This window comes from Rana temporaria, chromosome 5, assembly GCF_905171775.1.
Source record: "Rana temporaria chromosome 5, aRanTem1.1, whole genome shotgun sequence".
Lineage (NCBI taxonomy): Eukaryota > Metazoa > Chordata > Amphibia > Anura > Ranidae > Rana > Rana temporaria.
Window position 1 is genome coordinate 358,692,821 of NC_053493.1, and position 20,250 is coordinate 358,713,070.

Sequence of the window (20,250 nt, forward strand, 5' to 3'; positions counted from 1 at the left end):
AGAGATTTACTAAAACTGGTGCACACAGAATCTGGCACAGCTGTGCATAGTGACCAATCATTTTCTAACTTCAGTTCAAATAAGCTTTGACTAGGGTTGCACCGATACTGATTTTTTACCGGCAAGAATGAGTATCAGTACTTACCAATACTGAGTACTGACACCTTTGAGCCCATACCAAATGAAGGAGCTCAAATCACACTGCAAAGAATCGCATTCAGGCCCAGATTCACAACCAAAGTATCTCTGCGTTGCGCCGTCGTATCTATGCGTCTGATTCTTAGAATCAGTTACGCATAGATATCCATTAGATCCGACAGGCGTAAGTCTCTTACGCCGTCGGATCTTAACTGCATTTTTTTTTTGACCGCTAGGTGGCGCTTCCTTTGAATTCCGCATCGAGTATGCAAATTAGCTAGATACGCAAATTCCGGCGCGGCCGACACAGTAAAGTTACGACGTTTACGCTAGTTTTTTCCCGGCGTAAAGTTGCCCCTGCTATATGAGGCGCAGTCAATGTTAAGTATGGCCGTCGTTCCCGCGTCGAAATTTGAAAAAGTTACGTCGTTTGCGTAAGTTGTCCGTGAATGGGGCTGGACTTGCGGCGTACTTTGGAGCAATGCACACCGGGAAATTCCACTGACGGCGCATGCGCAGTTCCGCAAAAACGTCAATCACGTCGGGTCACAGTAGTTTAACATAAAACACGCCCCCCTGATCCAAATTTGAATTAGGCGGGCTTATGCCGGCCGATTTACGCTACGCCACCGCAACTTACGGTGCTTTGAGAATACAGCACTTGCCCGTGTAAGTTGCGGAGGCGTAACGTAAATCAAATACGTTACGCCTGCACAATTTTACGCGGCTCTACGTGAATCCGGGCCTCAGTCTCCCACGTTGCTCCTGTGTGAACCCAGGCTGAAGTCACCATGACAAGCCTGGGCTTATGCAGGAGCGGTGTGGGAAACTGAATGCAATTCGGAAATGAATTGAACTGCATTCCTGTTCAAATCACATGCGATTCTTTACAGTGCGATTTAAACTCATTTTGTATTGGCTCAAATCGCACCCCAAAAGGTATCGGTGAAACCCTAGCTTTGACAATAAAATCTAGATGCCGATTGATTATTATGCACAGATGCACCAGATTCTGTGTGCACCAGTTTAAGTAAAGCTCCCCCCCCCCACCCCCCAAGACTTAAAGGGGTTGATTTACTACAATTGGAGAGTGCAAAATCTGGTGCAGCTGTGCATAGAAACCAATCGGCTTCTAACTTCAGCTTGTTCAATAAAGCTTCGACAAAAAAAAAAAAAAAACGGAAGCGAATTGGTTTCTATGCAGAGCTGCACCAGATTTTACACTCTCCAGTTTTAGTAATACAACCAGGGTGGATAAAAAAATAAAAACATTTTTTTTAATCTAAATTGGATTTTTATTAAATATATTTTAACAGAACGCTTTTGGCGTAAAAATCTATTTAGTTTTCTATTTAAGATTAATAATTTAGTTTATTTAGCATGAGGCTGTATAATTCTGTAATATCATTTTTTTGGTAAACTCATTCAATTAAAGTGGAGGTTCACCCTCAAAAAAAAATTCTGACATCACACGGAGTCGCACCATCCTACCGACAGAATGTGGGTGGCTTTTTTTTTTCTCAGCACATACCTCTTAATCCCGATTTTCACCTCACGGCAATCCCGCGGGAGTGGGCGTTCCCAAGCACTGCCTGTGATTGATAGGCTTCTGAACGGCGCATACTGGTATGTGCTGAGAAAAAAAAAAAAAAAAAACACCGGCATTCTGTCGGTAGGATGGCGCGACTCCGTGTGATGTCAGAATTTTTTTTAAAGGGTGAACCTCCACTTTAATCCAAGCTGAGATAACATGCACTGCATTGATGCATTCACACAATTTCACAGTACCCATGAGATAAAACAAAGTTCAGGATTATTCCTTTATGCTATTGTTTTGCAAATCTATGTACACTACAAACTGTATGATTGAATCGGTTCTGATATTGCCGTTTTACTAACCTGACAGGTTATTATTCTAAATAGGAAACCTTCATTTTGTTTGCAAATATTAAAGATTCTAACTACCAGCAAAAATAAGTCCTTACATTTAAAGAGCACCTGTCATTTCAGATTCATAATGGCAGCGCCTGTTAGTGGGCATCCACTCACCTGATGCCGCCACGTCCCTCACCTTGCTGTGAATAGGACTGTCGGTGAGTCAAAAGCGGGTCAGAGGAGGAGCCGCTCTGGGACAGAGATGACAGTTGCTCTTTAACCTCTTCCTTCACTGTAAGCCCCCATTCACACCTAGGCGTTTTGTCGCCTGTAGTGTGACGCCGCAGCAGCCCGAGACGCTGGAGGGATGAAAACACATTGCCCTCTATGGAGATGGTTCACATCTCCACGCCGAACGCCTGAAAAAAAGTCCCGGACCTTTTTTTCAGGCGGCTTTCGGCGTTCGGCATAGGAGATGTGAACCATCTCCATAGAGGGGGTGAGGTTGCATTCACAATCGCGGCGTTTTGTCGCCGCAAATCGCGGTACAAAACGCCGCAATTTGTCGCCGCAATTCGCGGGACAAAACGCCGCGATTTTGTACGCCTAGGTGTGAATGCACCCTAAGGGGTTCATTTTTTTACTGAGGGACAGTGAAAGTAATATTTACAGTAGCAATTTGCTCTTTTTGCACCATAAAGGGCTACTATTATTTATTTTTTAACTCCATTATGTTACTGGCCGATTAATCGATTATGAAAATAGTAATTGATTCATTTCATAATCGATTAGTTGTTTCGGCCCTACATAGATGTGCATCAACCAATGCTGCACTGCACTTTGCATTTAACGCCAGGCTTCATCATGATGTGTGTCGATATGTGTTTTAATGCAAGAGTAGACATCCATTTTAATGCGTTGTCATTCATTGCAATGGAAAAAGGCATCCAGCAAAAAAAGAAAAAAAAAGCAAACGCACAAATCCATAAAACAACACTGTAGATTGTTGATCCAGGGAGTATCCGATTGGCCTAAGGAATTTGAAGTATTGTTAAAGGGGTTGTATGGGTTTGTTTTTTTTAAATAACACATGTTATACTTACCTCCACTGTGCAGTTTGTTTGGAACAGAGTGGTCCCGATCATCCTGTTCTGGGGTCCCTCGGCAGCGGTCTCGGCTCCTCCCCGCAATAGCTAACCCCCTCTGGGAAGCTCTCTCCCAAGGGGGTTAGCTTGCAAGCGCGCTTCCTGTCATACACGCTGCATCCATAGACACAGAGTGTATGACTCGGTCACGCCCCCCGCGTCATTGGATGTGATTGACAGCAGCGCGAGCCAAAGGCTGCGCTGCTATCAATCTATCCAATCAACGGCCAGACATGGAGAAGAGGACGATGGGCTCAGGTAAGCAAACAGGGTGTGGGGGTCATTGCCAGGTGTTTTTTCACCTTAATGCATAGGATGCATTAAAGGAACACTAAAGAGATTTTTTTTTTAATAACAAACATATTATACTTACCTCCACTGTGCATCTCGTTTCGCACAGAGTGGCCCCGAACCTGGTCTTCTGGGGTCTCTCGGCGGCTGTCTCTGTACCCCCCCGCAAGAACTTTCAACCGTCATGCGAGCTCTCTCGCATGGTGGCAAGTTCATGCGGGCGCGCTCCCGTGATACAGCCGGCGGCTATACCTATTCACTGTATCACTCGTATGCTATGGCTATACCCATTCACTGTCAGTCCCGATTTCGCCCGCGATTATAGAGACATCTGTGCAGGTTTCTGCACAGATGTCAATGTAAATCGCAGCCCGAAATCGCAAAAAGTAGTACAGAAACTACTTTTCGAAATCGGTGTAGAGCCAACCCAAATGCAGCATCGCACTAATTAGGACGGTGAAATTTCCAGCAATTGCCGCCGATTTGACATGTCAAATCGCAACCAATGTGAACCAGGGTTTAACGCGAGAAAGCCACAGATTCCCCAATCTATGCTGAACAATGTGGATGAAAGAATCGCCAACCAAAACAGTGACAGGTGATGATTGGCTTTCTTGCAACCCGTGGTTGCAGTAAAAAATAAATAAATAAAATTGCACCATCTATGGCCGGCTTTAAGCCCCTTTCACACAGGGTGGATCCGCTCAACGGGAGATTATTCCATTGATCTGAGATGAGCCGGGCCCGTCTCTGCTTACTGAGCAGGGAGGGACCTGTCAGAGCCCCGCTGATTTCTATGGAGAGATCGAACGAAAACAGGCAGCATGTCCGTTTTCATCAGATCCGCCAGACTGATAGCTGAATGTATTGCCATACGTCTGTTTTTAGCGGATCGGATGCCGGTGGGTGTCAGCGGAAACATCATTGCTGGCACCCACCTGCCCATTAGAGTGAATGGGTGGCCAGCTCGGATCCACCTGAAATACGGACAGGCAGATCCGAGTGGGCTTATCGTGTGAAAGGGGCCTTAGAGTTCCACAGGCAAGGCAGGGTAGCATGCACATCTTTAGGCTCCATGCACACTGAAGCTGAAAAAAAGCTATTAAAAAAAACGCCAGTAGCTTTGCAGGGAGCCTTTCAACGTTTTTTAGCGTTTTTGCAATAGCTTTAATCAGCGTTTTTTAGTGTAGCTTTTTTTATTTTTTTCAATGGATAAAAAAAACGCTTAAAAAAACGCTGGCGCCTGCGTTTGAGCGTTTTTTCCCGCCGAAAAACAGCACTTTGAACGCAAATTTCGGGCGTTCAGGAAAAAAGCCAATAAACGCCAAAGCTCATTAACACTAAAAAACGCCCATGTGTGCATGGGCACATAGGCTAACATAGAGTTCAGTTTATGGGCTTTAAAAGTGCCAATAAACTACAGTTTATCAGCTTCAGTGTGCATGGAGCCTTAGAATGTAGTGGCTGCTTTTGTTTTAATTTTTACAGGCTTTTTTCCTTTATTTTCACCTGATGATGCGGTCAGTGAATGAATGAATGAATGACTTGTATAGCGCTACTCATGCAAACTGAATCGCCTCTGGGCGCTTTTTCCAGCCAGTGTCTGCTTGGCTGGTGCGGTCATTTTACCCCGTAGGATCGTGACACGCTTGGGACACACAGTCATACACACAGATATACATATATACAGTTGTGTTCAAAATTATTCAACCCCCCAATGCTGTAAAGGGTTTTAGGGAATTTAGTGTACATTTGTAATTGTATTCAGAATGAAATCCTACAAGGACTTCTTAAAGAAGCATATGCAACTAAAATGACATCAATCGGTTTTGTAATACAGTAGTAAATATTTATTTTGTGAATTCTTCATTTACACAATTATTCAACCCCTTAAAGACTACCACTCTGAAGAACAGAGGTTCATTGAAGTGTATTCAATCAGGTATTGAAAACACCTGTGGATGTCAGGGAGCAGCAATAAAGCCTAATAAGCATTAATTAGGCAGCTTTAAAATGACTGTGATACTCAGCTCCTTCTAGACATTTACTGGTGTGGTTACAAACATGGTGAAGTCAAGGGAATGGTCCAGGAAGACAAGAGAAGAGGTGATTACTCTTCACAGGAAGGGCAATGGCTATAAGAAGATTGCAAAGATGTTAAACATACCAAAAGACACCATAGGAAGCATCATTCACAAATTCAAGGCAAAGGGCACTGTTGAAACGCTACCTGGTCGTGGCAGAAAGAAGATGCTGACTTCGACTGCTGTGCGCTACCTGAAGCGTAGAGTGGAGAAAAGTCCCCGTGTGACTGCTGAGGAACTGAGAAAATATTTGTCAGATGTGGGTACTGAAGTTTCTGCTCAGACAATACGGCGCACACTGCGTAATGAAGGCCTCCATGCCAGAACTCCCAGGCGCACCCCCTTGCTGTCTCTAAAGAATAAGAAGAGTCGACTGCAGTATGCCAAAAGTCATGTGGACAAACCACAGAAGTTTTGGGATTGTGTTCTGTGGACTGATGAAACTGTTTGGGCCCATGGATCAACGCTATGTTTGGAGGAGGAAGAACAAGGCCTATGATGAAACGAACACCTTGCCTACTGTGAAGCATGGCGGGGGTTCAATCATGCTTTGTGGCTGTTTTGCTTCTGCAGGTACAGGGAAGCTTCAGCGTGTGCAAGGTACCATGAATTCTCTTCAGTACCAGGAGATATTGGATAACAATGTGATGCAGTCCGTCACAAACCTGAGGCTTGGGAGACGTTGGACCTTTCAACAGGACAATGATCCCAAGCATACCTCCAAGTCCACTAGAGCATGGTTGCAGATTAAAGGCTGGAACATTTTGGAGTGGCCATCGCAGTCACCAGACTTAAATCCGATTGAGAACCTCTGGTGGGACTTAAAGAAAGCAGTTGCAGTGCGCAAGCCTAAGAATGTGACTGAACTGGAGGCTTTTGCCCATGACGAACGGGCGAAGATACCCGTAGATCGCTGCAAGACACTTGTGTCAAGCTATGCTTCACGTTTAAAAGCTGTTATAACTGTAAAAGGATGTTGTACTAAGTACTAAGATTGAATGTCACTTGGGGGTTGAATAAAACTGATAATGATGTAAGCACAGAAAAGACATTTGTGGTTATTTCATTATAAATGTTATGTTATATTTATCTGACCTACACGTGCCTCTTTGATTTAATTGTAAGCAGGATGACTGAATGATCAAAAAAGAGATTTTTAATACAGCTTACCTGTAAAATCTTTTTCTTGGAGTACATCACGGGACACAGAGCGGCATTCATTACTATATGGGTTATATGGAGTACCTTCAGGTGTAGACACTGGCAATCTCAAACAGGAAATGCCCCTCCCTATATAACCCCCTCCCATAGGAGGAGTACCTCAGTTTTGTAGCAAGCAGTATGCCTCCCAAAATGGTCCTCAAAAAAGAGGGGTGGGAGCTCTGTGTCCCGTGATGTACTCCAAGAAAAAGATTTTACAGGTAAGCTGTATTAAAAATCTCTTTTTCTTTATCGTACATCACGGGACACAGAGCGGCATTCATTACTATATGGGATGTCCCAAAGCAATGCTTACAATGAGGGGAGGGAGAACATCTCCAAGACAAAAGGATTTAATTTAGAGATATACTCAAATCATAATAAATCCAACTTAGTTGAGAAAAATAATTTTTAAATTTTAAATTTAACTCAAAAAAGAGGAGCCCCCGGAATCCGAGGGTCTCAAACTGCAGCCTGCAGCACTGCCTGCCCGAAGGCAGTATCAGTATTCCTTCTTACGTCCAACTTGTAGAATTTTGTAAACGTGTGGACAGAAGACCAGGTTGCCGCCTTGCAAACTTGAGCCATAGAGATCTGGTGGTGTGCTGCCCAGGAGGCGCCCATGGCTCTAGTAGAATGAGCCTTTAATGATACTGGAGGAGGCAACCCTTTCAAGCCGTAGGCCTGAGTGATTAATTGCTTAATCCACCTAGAAATGGTGGACTTTGCAGCTGCCTGCCCCTTCTTGGGCCCATCCGGTAGAATGAACAGCACATCTGTTTTCCGGATCTTCTTTGTAGCTTTAAGATAGGCCTTCATGGCCCTGACGATATCCAAGGTATGCAGCAACCCTTCCTTTCTGGAAGTAGGTTTAGGGAAGAAGGATGGTAATACCAAATCCTGGTTCAAATGAAAACTGGATATGACCTTCGGTAGGAAGGAAGGATGAGGGCGGAGAACGACCCTGTCCTTATGAAAAACAAGATATGGTTCCTTACAGGATAAGGCCGCCAGCTCCGAAACTCTTCTTGCGGAAACTATGGCAACCAAAAATACTAACTTCCTTGTCAGTAGAACCAAAGGAATATCAGCCAACGGCTCAAACGGTTGTTTCTGTAAACTTGACAGAACAAGATTTAAATCCCACGGACAAAGCGGGGATTTAACTGGAGGTCTAATACGTAAGACCCCTTGAAGGAAGGTCTTAACCAGCGAGTGGGTGGCCAGCGGCCGCTGAAACCACACTGACAGAGCAGAAATCTGTCCTTTGATTGTGCTTAATGCCAATCCTTTATCCACTCCTAGCTGGAGAAAACTTAATACTCTATCGATGGTAAATTTGCGAGAAAGCCATCGCTTGGACTCACACCAGCCTACATAGGCCTTCCAGACCCTGTAATAAATCACCCTAGAGACCGGTTTCCTGGCTCTGATTAGGGTAGAGATTACTTTCTGAGACAGACCTCTACCCCTGAGAATCAGGGATTCAGCTTCCAGGCCGTCAAATTTAGATGCCGTAAGGCAGGGTGGAGGATCGGACCTTGCGATAGCAGGTCTGGCCGTAGAGGAAGAGTCCAAGGGTCTCCCACTACCATCCTTAAGATTAGTGAGTACCATGCCCTTCTGGGCCATGCTGGAGCTACCAGGATGACTGGTATGTGCTCCACCCGGATCCTGCGCAGCAGGCGGGGTAGTAACTGGAGCGGGGGAAACGCATAAAGAAGTTTGAACTGATGCCAAGGGCAAACCAACGCATCGGTTCCGCAGGCCATCGGATCCCTTGAGCGGGATATGAACCTGTCTAGTTTCTTGTTGAGTCTCGATGCCATGATATCCACGTCCGGCACTCCCCATCTTTGGCAGAGTGCTTGAAAGACTTGTGGATGCAGAGACCATTCCCCCGGCCATAGAGTCTGGCGGCTTAAGAAGTCCGCCTGAAAGTTGTCCACTCCTGGAATGAATATTGCCGATATGCAGGGCACATGAGCCTCTGCCCATAGGAGAATCAAGCTCACCTCTCTCTGAGCGGCTTGACTCCTGGTTCCCCCTTGGTGATTTATGTATGCCACGGCCGTGGCATTGTCTGATTGAATTCTCACCGGGAACCCCTGCAATTTTGACGTCCAAGCCCTGAGGGCTAGTCGAGCAGCTCTGAGCTCCAAGATGTTGATGGGCAACTGCTTCTCTGGCTTTGCCCAAGTACCTTGGCGAGTGCAACCATCCAAAATTGCTCCCCAGCCCGTCAGGCTGGCGTCTGTGGTCACTATCTTCCAAGCCACTGGGCTGAAAGACTTCCCTTTCAGTAGATTCTGAGGGTCTAACCACCAACACAGACTTTGTCGGACTCTTGATGAGAGCGGCAACGGGATATCCAAGGCCTGTGGCCTTCTGCTCCATGCTGACAGGATGGCTGCCTGTAGGATGCGAGTGTGGCTCTGGGCGTATGGTACCGCCTCGAATGTGGCCACCATCTTGCCTAGTAACCTCATACATAGGCGAATAGTCGGTTCTTTCTTGCTTAGAACCAGTAGGATTAATTCCTTGATGGCTTTTACCTTCCTCAGAGGTAGGAACACTCCTTGTTGTTCTGTGTCTAATCTCATGCCGAGATATTCCAACTGCCTTGTGGGCTGGAAAGCTGACTTTTCTCGATTTAGGACCCAGCCGAACCTCTCGAGGTATTGGACCGTGAGGGCCACTGCTCGCTCCAAGCCGGGAGACGAGTGGTCTATGACTAGGAGGTCGTCCAGGTATGCTAGGATCGTGACCCCTTGGATCCTTAGCTTGGCTAGGATCGGAGCTAGGACCTTCGTGAACACCCGGGGGGCCGTAGCCAACCCGAAGGGAAGCGCCACGAATTGGAAGTGACGCGAAGCCACCATGAAGCGTAGATATCTTTGATGTGGCTGATAAATTGGAACATGAAGGTAGGCATCCTTTATGTCTATGGACGCCATGAAGTCGTCCTTCTGGAGTGTGGCAGCTGCTGACCGCACGGATTCCATCCGAAATGAGCGGATCTTTAGATATGCATTTACCATCTTTAGGTCCAAAATTGGCCTGACATCTCCATTGGGGATGATGAATAGGTTGGAGTAGAAACCCAGCCCCTGTTCCAGGCTGGCCGGAATCCGAGGCGGATCGTTTGGAATCCTCGACTCCTGGAAATGAGGAGGAGGAAACCTTAGGAAATCTAATTTGTAGCCTGTGGCCACGGAAGACCGTACCCACTCGTCGGGAATGCTGGCTTCCCAAATCTCTGAAAAGAGTCGCAGCCTTCCCCCCACCTTCGTGGGTGGGGGCGCCCCTTCATAAGGTTGGCTTGGGGGCTGGTTTTGCTGGTTTGCGAAACCACTGCCTTTTGCCTCTAACAGCCTGTCCTTGTGATTTGCTGTTGAAGCCGAAGTTTGCTTTTGCAGGAGGCCGTCGATACTGCTTGGCATTAGAGGGCCCCTGCCCAGGGGAATACTGTCGTTTAAACGCAGGCCCCTGAACCTTCTTCTTAGTTGGCAAGAGAGTACTCTTGCCGTTTGAAATGGTCTGAATGTATTTATCTAGGTCTTCTCCGAAGAGTCGTCCTCCATGGAAGGGGAACCCTACCAGGAGCTTCTTGCATGGGGGCTCAGCCTCCCAGCTTTTTAACCATAAGAGTCTTCTCATATGGATAAGGGATAACGATAAACGTGACGCTTGCTGGATAGAATCCTTGATTGCGTCTACCGTAAAACATATGGCCTTAGGGACATCCGAAAATTCTTCTGCCTGCTGGGCAGGAATAAGTTTAAGCATCTGCTTAAATTGATCCGATAATGCTTGAGCGACCCCAATCGCAGCCACAGCTGGCTGTACTACTGCCCCTGCAGTAGTGAAGGAGTTCTTAAGTAGTGCTTCCAAGCGCTTATCAACTGGATCCTTGAACACCTGTATGTTTTCTACAGGGCATGTTAACGATTTGTTAACACATGAGATGGCTGCGTCCACTGCAGGAGTAGCCCATCTTTTGGAAAATTTTTCTTCCATAGGATATAGGACAGAGAACTTCTTAGGTGGTAAGAAGATCTTATCTGGCTTGTTCCAATCTTGGAACAAAACTCCCTCTAATAGAGGATGGATCGGAAACACAGCATTGCTTTGAGGCGCCCTCAGTGAACCCAAAGCTGAAACCGTCGATACCTGGAGATCTGGTACTGGCAAGTTGAATGCCCTATGGACCAAGTCCGACAATCCTTGAATCCACCAGCTCTCCCTCAGGGAGACTGCCCCAGACTCCTCTGTATCCGGATCTTCGATCCCTGAACCTACTTGGTCCTTGTCCAAGAGGTCGTCCAATTCCCCTGAGGAAAGGACCTCCTCTTCTGAGGGTCCGCGCTCGGGCGACGGAGATCTATTCCGCTTACTGCCCCGCATAGCTGCGGCTATCATTTTACCCATGCTTTTCTGCATCTCTTTTAAAGAGGTGAGTAATACCTCCTCCGTGACCATCTTAGGGTTGGACTGACCCGCGTCAGCTCCAGCCCCAGATCCCGATGGCCCCAAGGCTCCCTGTGGGGAAAGCAGCGGCATAGCATTGTCCGAGACCTCAGACTCTCTGGGGGAATCCCCACCTCTTGTACCCTTGTTTTTTGATGCCATGGTACAATACCGAGGTACACCTGCTACTTATTGGTACCTGGGACTTATAAATAGTTAAATGCCCAAACACCTGTTTGGGGGATAAAAAATGCTTCCTCTCCCCTAGATGACACTTCTCTTTTTTTTTTTTTTTTTTTCAAAAAAAAAATCTTTTTTTTTTTTTCAAATCTAGGAAAGAAAAAACATTCTGTCCCCCTGAGTAGTATTGCAAGAAAAACTATGAGATGGAAAAGAAACAGCCTATTCCTAGGCTTGAAAACAGTCTTTCTGAAGACTGCAATATTCTTTCTGGCCACTGTGTGTCCTTGGCGCCCCGTGCTTGCCGTTCTGGTCTTTCCTCCTCAGTTCCAAAGTATTGAATGAGCTATATGGAACAAACAAGGAAGGGCCGCCCCTTCCTTAAGCCACTGACCCGCCCTTCCCCCCCAGCAATCTCAAACAGGAAATGCCCCTCCCGACAGGGGGGGGGTGGGGTTGGGAGGAAGGGACCTCTCTGCTCCAGCAAACTGCAGCCATGAGGAGGTCAGCGTTTTGCCTGCTTTGCAGGCCGTGAGGAGGAAGACTGAATGGAGCATCGCCTGGAGGCTTGCAGGTAAGCACAGCTCTCTGACACACACATATATTTTTATATAACACAGGCCCCACTCAATGCTTTTCCAACACTACAAGGGAGGTCACATCTTATGGGGAATAATACATATAGAGCCATCCTATCTTTATGATATGTGACTAGTTTGCCAGATGCAGTGCATAACTTTAGGCATGTCCCCTGTGACCCCCCAGAAAAAACCTGCTAAGAACCAAGTTCCGCAAGTTTTCCCCTCACTTACCTGCTCCATGCCGCAGGACTTTGCCAAGCAAGAGGCCCAATCTTCCCCCATCCCGGTGGGGATGTCTAGACCTTCAGGCCCTGGGTTCCTATGAAGGATCCACTGTCCTGGGCCCATATAGCACTCTGGCAACAGAAACATTAGGCACCCAAAGGTTTCTAAGTTCTGGGCCCAGGGTCCAGCTCTCTAAAAAGAAAAGCATTATGGGCTATACCCCAAGGGTTTGGGGTCCGGTTACTGACCACTTTAGCGCTGAGGCTTTTTTGGACAGAACCGGTTAGCTCACCTAATCCCAAGGATGTGGAGGCAAGCTAAACCATGACTAACACCTAAGACACTGGCGGAAAAACTGAGGTACTCCTCCTATGGGAGGGGGTTATATAGGGAGGGGCATTTCCTGTTTGAGATTGCCAGTGTCTACACCTGAAGGTACTCCATATAACCCATATAGTAATGAATGCCGCTCTGTGTCCCGTGATGTACGATAAAGAAATCAATGTCAAACTGGCCAAAACAATCAATTTCAGTGGGGGGTTGAATAATTTTGAACACAACTGTATACTGGGCCAATTTGGGCAAGATCCAATTTACCTACCAGCATGTCTTTGGAGTGTGGGAGGAAACCAGAGTACCCTGGGGAAACCCACGCAGGCACAGGGAGAACATGCAAACTCCAGGCAGATGGTGTCGTGGTCGGGATTCGAACCAGCGACCCTTTTGCTGCTAGGCGAAAGTGCTACTCACTACACCACTGTGCTGGTCAGTAACACACTTCATGTAATACGGTGACAACACTGTACTGTAACTATGTAGGAGCATCATCGTTACCCTAGGACAGGAAGTGTTGGCAGTACAGATCACCTCCCCTTTCATAAAAGAAATCCTGAAAAAAAAACTTGGGATAACTTTGTAGGGTACACAGGGCAGCACTAGTTTTCTGTCAGGATAAACGTGGATTTTTTGCACTTGGACAAATCTAACAAAACTACAGTATATTAATTATATATTTAACAGAACAGAGACATGCATGGTCAGGGAAACGAAGGCTGAGTGAAACACATGAGTTGCCATTGCTGATCACCTTAAAGTGACCCCATCAGCGCAGGATCACTTCTGTACAATAAAATCCCCAATAATAATAAAAAAAAAAGGATACATTCTTATACTTGGTTATATCTTGAAACGCCACCGCTTTGGTGCTTCCCAGTCAAAACAAGTATTCCAAATCCGGGTGTGTGCAATAACTGCTTCCCCCAGCATGCTTTATTTCTTCTGTCACCTTGTACATCACAGGACATACAAGTTGGCAGGAGGAACCCTAGCGTGCTGCAGAGTAACTGGCATAAAACCCATCCAACTAATCAAATATATGCAGAAGCCAGAGTGCAGCAAAGCAGTGGCAGTTACAGATATGGGCAACTGGAAAGGTAGACATATTGCACCTCTTCTTTTAGCATTTATGTTATTGTATAGAACTCAGCCTGTGCTGTCAGGGCCACTTAAAGAGACGCCTCAGGGCCCCCCCCCCAAAAAGTAAAAGTCAGCAGCTACAAATATCATAGCCGTTAACATTTATTAGAACACTTACCTGTCCAGGTATCAATCGGTATCCTCATCCGTGTCAATTCTTTAATCGGCTATTGTGTGCCAGCGCCGCCATCTTGACTAAGGGAAACTGGCAGTGAAGCCTTGCACTGTGCTTTGTAAATGGGCCACAGTCTTCTGGAATCTGTGAAGTGTCCCAGAAGACTGCGGGGGGGAGGAGGGGGCAAACTGAGTCTGAAGTGGGAGCAGGTACCTGGTTTTGACAGCTCCCCCACAAAAAGTGCCAAATGCGGTAACGGAGGGGAGGAGGCAGACAAGCAGAGCTTCCCCTTTTGGGTGGAGCTCTGCTTTAAGGCCTTATGCACACTGCTGCTCTTAAAGCGGAGTTCCACCCAAAAGTGGAACCTCTGCTCATTGTACTCCTCCCCCCTCTGGTGCCACATTTGGCACCTTTCGGGGGGAGGGAGGGATGACAGCATACCTGTCTTTCACAGGTATGCTTTCCCCACTTCCGGGAGCCCCTTACTCGCAATGGAGGCGGCCTGCACCCGACAGCTGATGGAAACATGCCGTGCCACTTGTGAGTATAATGATTTGTTTTAACAATTTTAATAAAACTCATTTATCAGTATCACACTAGGTCGGTGCGCCCTCCATTCTCTTTTTTCTTTTTTAGTCTCATGAATTCCCACGATTCTGAGGAGGGCTGCAAGACTCTGGAAGATACTTTTTAATTGAATTTTACCATCTCTTAAACATCTTCCAAAAATACCGGAGCGCAGGAGATTTGTCTTTGTTTAACATGCCGTGCCGACATCACTGGACTCCAGGACAGGTAAGTGTCCGATTATTTAAAGTCAGCAGCTGCAGTATGTGCAGCTGCTGGCTTCTAATTTTTGCAGCGAAGCGCACACACCTCCGCTTAAAACCAAAGTTTTTGGAACTTTGGCATTTTTTGCCGAAGCCCCCGAACACAACTCCGTAAAATTCTACAGGGTTGATTAAATAAAACAGGAAAGTGCAAAATCTGGTGCAGCTCTACATAATAATCAGCTTCCAGGTTTTGTCAAATCTTAACGTGATATTAAAGATAACAAACATGTCATATACTTTACCTGCTCTGTGCAGTGGTTTTGCACAGATCAGACCCAGAACCTCTTCTTCTCGGGTTCCTCGCCAACTTCTGCCCCTCCCTCCTGCCGAGTGCCCCCACAGCAAGCAGCTTGCTAGGGGGGCACCTGAGCCAAGCCACTGCTCCGTGTGTCTATTCAGACATGGAGCCGCAGCTTGGCACGGCCCCCTCCTGCTTCTCACTGGCTCACTGACTGATTGACAGCAGCAGGAGCCAATGGCGCCCGTTGTGTGTCTAAGCCAATCAGGAGGGATAGTGCCAGATAGCCGAGTCTCTCGTGCAACATCACTGGATAGAGATGGGGCTCAGGTAAGTATTAGGGGGGCTGCTGCACACAGAAGTTTTTTTAATGTTATTGCTCAGAATGCATTAAGATAAAAACCTTCTGCTCTTAGAACCACTTTAATTGATCAAGCTGAAGTTAGAAGCTGATTGGCTACCATGCACAGCTACACCAGATTTTGCACTTTCCGGTTTTAGTAAATCAACCTCTAGGTCTCCATGCACACAGACATTTACCAAAATATAGCTGCTGTGTTTAGAACCAGTTAAATGATCCTTGTCTGAACGCAGAAGAATCGCATTCAGGGGATGAGAGTTTTGGCAGAAGGACGCTGGACACTGAAAAAAATAAAAATGCATTAACACTAGGCGTATTTGACGTTTTAATTTTAATGGCCAGAATAAATTGACCAGAATAAATTAAATGAAATAACGCCCAAGTGCTGGGTGCTGCTCAACACGGGTATAACGTGGCTAAACACGTTTAACAACGTCCATCGTTTTTCTAATGCCAGGAGAAAGGCAAAGGAACGTCCATTGTACATGCTAGATTCCTGATTAATTCTGGCTTCAGTCCTTTTCGGTATTTTTAATTGGGAAGAAGCATGCAGCCAGCAAAGTCAGAACTTCTGATTTGCACGCTTGTTCTAGGGGAGTGGCTCAGAACATTTTAAAACCAGAGAGAACCAGCAAGCAGCATGTTAGATGGGGAATCACTGATGGTAACGTATGTATTCCCGTCAGCACTGACCTGTAGTTTGACATGGCAGAACGGTAAGCCCAACAATGGGCACACGTATATAGATGTGTAGAGAGGAAGAGTGCAATGATTGAAGTAAAACATTCAATTAAATGTTCATTTTGTAGAAAAACATTGATAACAGAACCACGATAGATAGAACAATAACCGCAATCAGAAATAACTGGAATCAATTCTGAAGGATATTTAGATTTAAATACCCACAGTAACGGATCATTAATTCATCAGGAACTCCATCAAAGGCTGGAAAATGAGCCACCCTGTGCAGAAGAGGACAGATATACTGCCTGGAAAACCTAAACTGTCAGCGCTCTGGCTTTGTGATCACTGAAACAGTTAACGAACAGACTTCAGTAATCTGAGGTTTCACAAATCCATGGTATAAGGTCATAATGGTATTATGGAGGTAGCTAGCACATTTCTCCCTGTCTCCACTTTAAGCCGTTACTAGATTTTCTCCTACAAAAAAAAATTCACACATTTTACAGCATGTAAACATCATCATGTAATGCATCTAAATGCATCCCTTTTACAGAATATTAGTAATTGTTACCACTGAATGCAACTTCTACGGCTAACATCTCAATGTGCGTCATTGACCAGTTATTGCTTTTAGGAAGCTGTAAAGAACTGCGATTACGGATGCCCTGTAACACGGGTCCCAACCACTTGCTGCTCACGAGTCCCACTTATGTGTGAAATGTTGAAAAGAACAATTTTTAACACTAAAAAAATAAATAAAAAAACAATAGGTAACCTTTAGTTGATTTCATACTTGCTATGTTTTTATAGGAAAATCTGTAAGCTGCCATTCTAAAAATGCTAGATCCCCAATTGTGTTGCTCGGCATTTGGTTTCAAAGTCATCACAATAAAGCTGGCCATACGTTATACAAGTTCCTTTAGATTTACCTTCAACTATGTAATGCAAGTGCCTGCCTGACTGCATACAAATTTAACGTGTTTAGGTTTGACTAAAAATTATATGGTTTTGATAAATCAAAAAAAATAATTGTACAAGAAAATTGTATAACGTATGGCCAGCCTAATGCTCCGTACACACAATCCGAATATCATACGACAGAACGTACAACCTTTTCCGCTTAATAGTCGCAAGTAGAAATTAAATAGGTTATTAAAGTCACCAAAAGTCTCGTACGACAGAAAAAAAATAAAAAAAATCGGAAGTGATGTCATGTGTTGCAATGTATTTGTATTGTCGGACGACAACTGTACTGACTAAACGAAAATCATACGATCTGGTATCGTACGAGGACAATTTTCGTGCACGTCCGATAAAATAATATCGGATGAACGGTCATGATCGGCTCTAGAAAGCTCTGTACCAACGATCCAATTATCGTACGATTCTTCCTCGGGCGAAATTTTTCGTACGATCTTCGGAACGTGTGTAGCGACCTAGCGAACGTCAGGACTTTTGGTTTTGGTCTTGTTCCAGGCTAGTGGCTGAATAAAGGTAACCAGGCAATGAGCACTTTCAGCAGCCAGTCAGGAAAGGCAGCCTACAGATTTCTCTTATTTTCTTCAATGCAGATGTTCAGCAAGAACATGTACTGAGCAAGTGTTGAAGGACAGCTGAGAGCCACATGTGGTAGTTGAAGGCCCTATAAAAAAAAAATATACCAATTCTTGCAGCAAACACATAAAAGTTTATAACATGGTAGTCCTACCTTGACAATCCGTTGAGATCTCTTCCAAAACACACGTTGCCAAACTGAGGAATAATTTCCACAAGTTTCTTGGTGGCCTCGGACACTGTGCTATGGTAGTCCGCCTGCGTGGTCTTGCACTGGAGCAGCTCTTGCTTCCCGTACTCCTTCAGCCGCTTGTAAAGTGTGCGCAGGCCTTGCGCCGTGCGCGGGGGACGTCCTCCTCCCAAAGCGTTGTACTTTTCTGCGATAATCTCCCAGCAATTGTTTTTCTCAATGATTACAGAATGCTTGTTGGTGTGCTCCTCCAACACTCCTATGTAAGGCTTCACCAGCCTTAGTAGATCCAGCTTTTCAAAGACTGTGAAATTGGAGGACCGAGCTTTGCCCACCATGTTCAAGCCGTCCTTTATTAGCAAACAGTTCCTGAACACACAATTCAGCCTTGAGCTCTGCACAGCTCTTTTCCCCCACAGACATACACACAAGGAAAAAAAAAAAAAAAAATCAGGCTTAACTAGGTTAGTCTCGCTTAGGCCTACGCCTACCAGGGAGGGTTTATTAAAATTCCTTCAGCTTAATCTGACGCAGGTTCAGAAAATCTGTTTAAGACAGGCCTGACCTACATAATAGCTTGTGAAGAATGCTGAAAGATACCAGTAGGAAGGATAAATTACAAAACCACATTGTAATGTTAAGTGAAGAAAAAAAATAAAAGAACATGATACACAAAAGAGTGACTAAAACATAAGCAGAGATCAACATTGCTTTAAATACATGGTTTGTGCCACACAAATCAGCCGCAGACATTGCTGTTTGTTTATAAGGAGCTAAAGCTTATCTTTCTGCATTTATTAACTGGGGCTGAAAGGTCAAGGTACACATAAGGTTATAGGAAGAAAAAAAAAAAAAAGGCTATATTGAATGATAAGGGGTGACGTGTGTAGGAGAGCCCCTGTCGGAGCCCCAATCAGCCTCTGTTCAGACTTGCAGCATTTGCATAATGCTAGTCCTGCTGTCAATCAGGAGCTCTGCTTCCCCTAGCTAGTTAGGTTACACCCAAGGCTCAAACTCCACAGCAAAGCTCAGGCTCGCCTGCATTTTCCATTCTGCTGAGCCCTGGAGGATTATGGTGTTAGGGAAATTTCTTTAGCCTGTCAAACAGTATAATAAGCAAAACATGCTGCTGTTTTAACAAAATCGCAAGGGTATTTCTTTTTTTGTTGTTGCTGTTTAACAAGCGCCTGTATGTATTTAAAACCGTTCTTGGCTTCAGTTTAAGATTTAATGAAGCTTAACCCCCCCCCCTCCCAGGATGCTGAAGGGACCTCAAGCACCCCTAGATTTTGGACTGCATGGCATGCAGGGTCATCTCTACCTCCTCTGTGTGCCCAGACTCGCCAACAAAGGGACAACATGTCATAATAGAAAAATATGTCAGAACAGAAATAGGCATTATAAACACATATACAAACAAAAAAAAACAAAGAAAATTCCCAGCTGAACTTACCGACCTGCCTGCAACCAACCAAATTATCCTGTCTAACAGCATGCGTTAAAAACAGGGGTTAAGTTTGCACTCATTTGCAAATACATGTGTAAGCTACAGAGCCCAGTCAAGGCACCTCAATATTATCTGCAGTCTTAAAGCGGAGTTCCATGCGTTTTTTAGTTTATTAAAAGTCAGCAGCTACAAAAAGCATAGCTGCTGACTTTTAATAAACCAACACTTACCTGCCCCGCGGTCCAGCGATGCAGTCGCACGGAGCCTCGCTCCTCTCCTCGGCGCCATCATAGTAACTGTGGGCACCCGGCCGTGACAGCTTACGGCTTCACAGCCGGGCATGCACTGTGCATGCACAAGTCACGCTGCGCTCTTCTATTAGCCAACCGATCTTCTGGGACCCGAGTTGTGTCCCAGAAGATCGCTGGCAGGGAGGGGGGCCGCCTAGGGCGAGAGGAGGAGTCGTCTAGGCGAATGAAGAAAGAAAGCAAAAAGTCCCACTAAAAAGAGGGTACACCCCCCCCCCCCCCCAAATAAAATGACATGCCAAATGTGGTAAGTCAGGGGGCGAGGAGTGCTTAAAGCGGAAGTTCCACTTTTGGGTGGAACTCCGCTTTAACGTTAAATTTTGAGAGCCTTCAAAGTAGAAGCACATGCATTATGATGGATAGGAAGAGGGCAGGAGAGTCTGAAGGGAGCCCACCCCTCCTCAAAAAGGCCCCGGGACGCATTGGACACCCAGCATATAGCACTATGGCTGCAAAGGTGTCCACTGCGTCCCCTCATCAGTATTCCAACAGTACAAACAAATAGCCACTGCCCTCACCTATAACTGGCTTTTGCAGCAAGTAGCACATGGAAGGGAAACGCATGCAAAACAAAACCAAAGAAATTCCCAGCTCAACTTACCGACCAGCCTGCAACCAACCAAATTATCTTAAAGGGGTTGTAAAGGTAAAAAAAAAAAATTCCCCTAAATAGCTTCCTTTACCTTAGTGCAGTCCTCCTTCACTTACCTCATCCTTCCATTTTGCTTTTAAATGTGCTTATTTCTTCTGAGAAATCCTCACTTCCTGTTCTTCTGTCTGTAACTACACACATTAATGCAACACTTTCTCCCTGGTGTGGAGAAAGCCTCTTGAGGGGGCAAGCAGGAGTGTCAG

General features: G+C 45.6%; 2 protein-coding genes across 2 annotated transcripts in view; both read right to left on the minus strand.

Annotated features, from left to right (window-relative positions):
* RAD54B (RAD54 homolog B) overlaps positions 1-20,250 on the minus strand; it is a 125,751-nt gene that overhangs the window by 79,602 nt on the left and 25,899 nt on the right. The window lies entirely within an intron of this gene.
* Positions 1-20,250, minus strand: part of LOC120941341 (fibrinogen silencer binding protein) — a 40,872-nt gene that overhangs the window by 10,654 nt on the left and 9,968 nt on the right. Inside the window, exon 2 of the mRNA XM_040354675.1 lies at positions 17,605-18,045. Within this exon, the coding sequence (XP_040210609.1) occupies positions 17,605-17,978 (374 nt within the window). The 5' untranslated portion in view covers positions 17,979-18,045. The remainder of the gene's footprint in view (positions 1-17,604; positions 18,046-20,250) is intronic.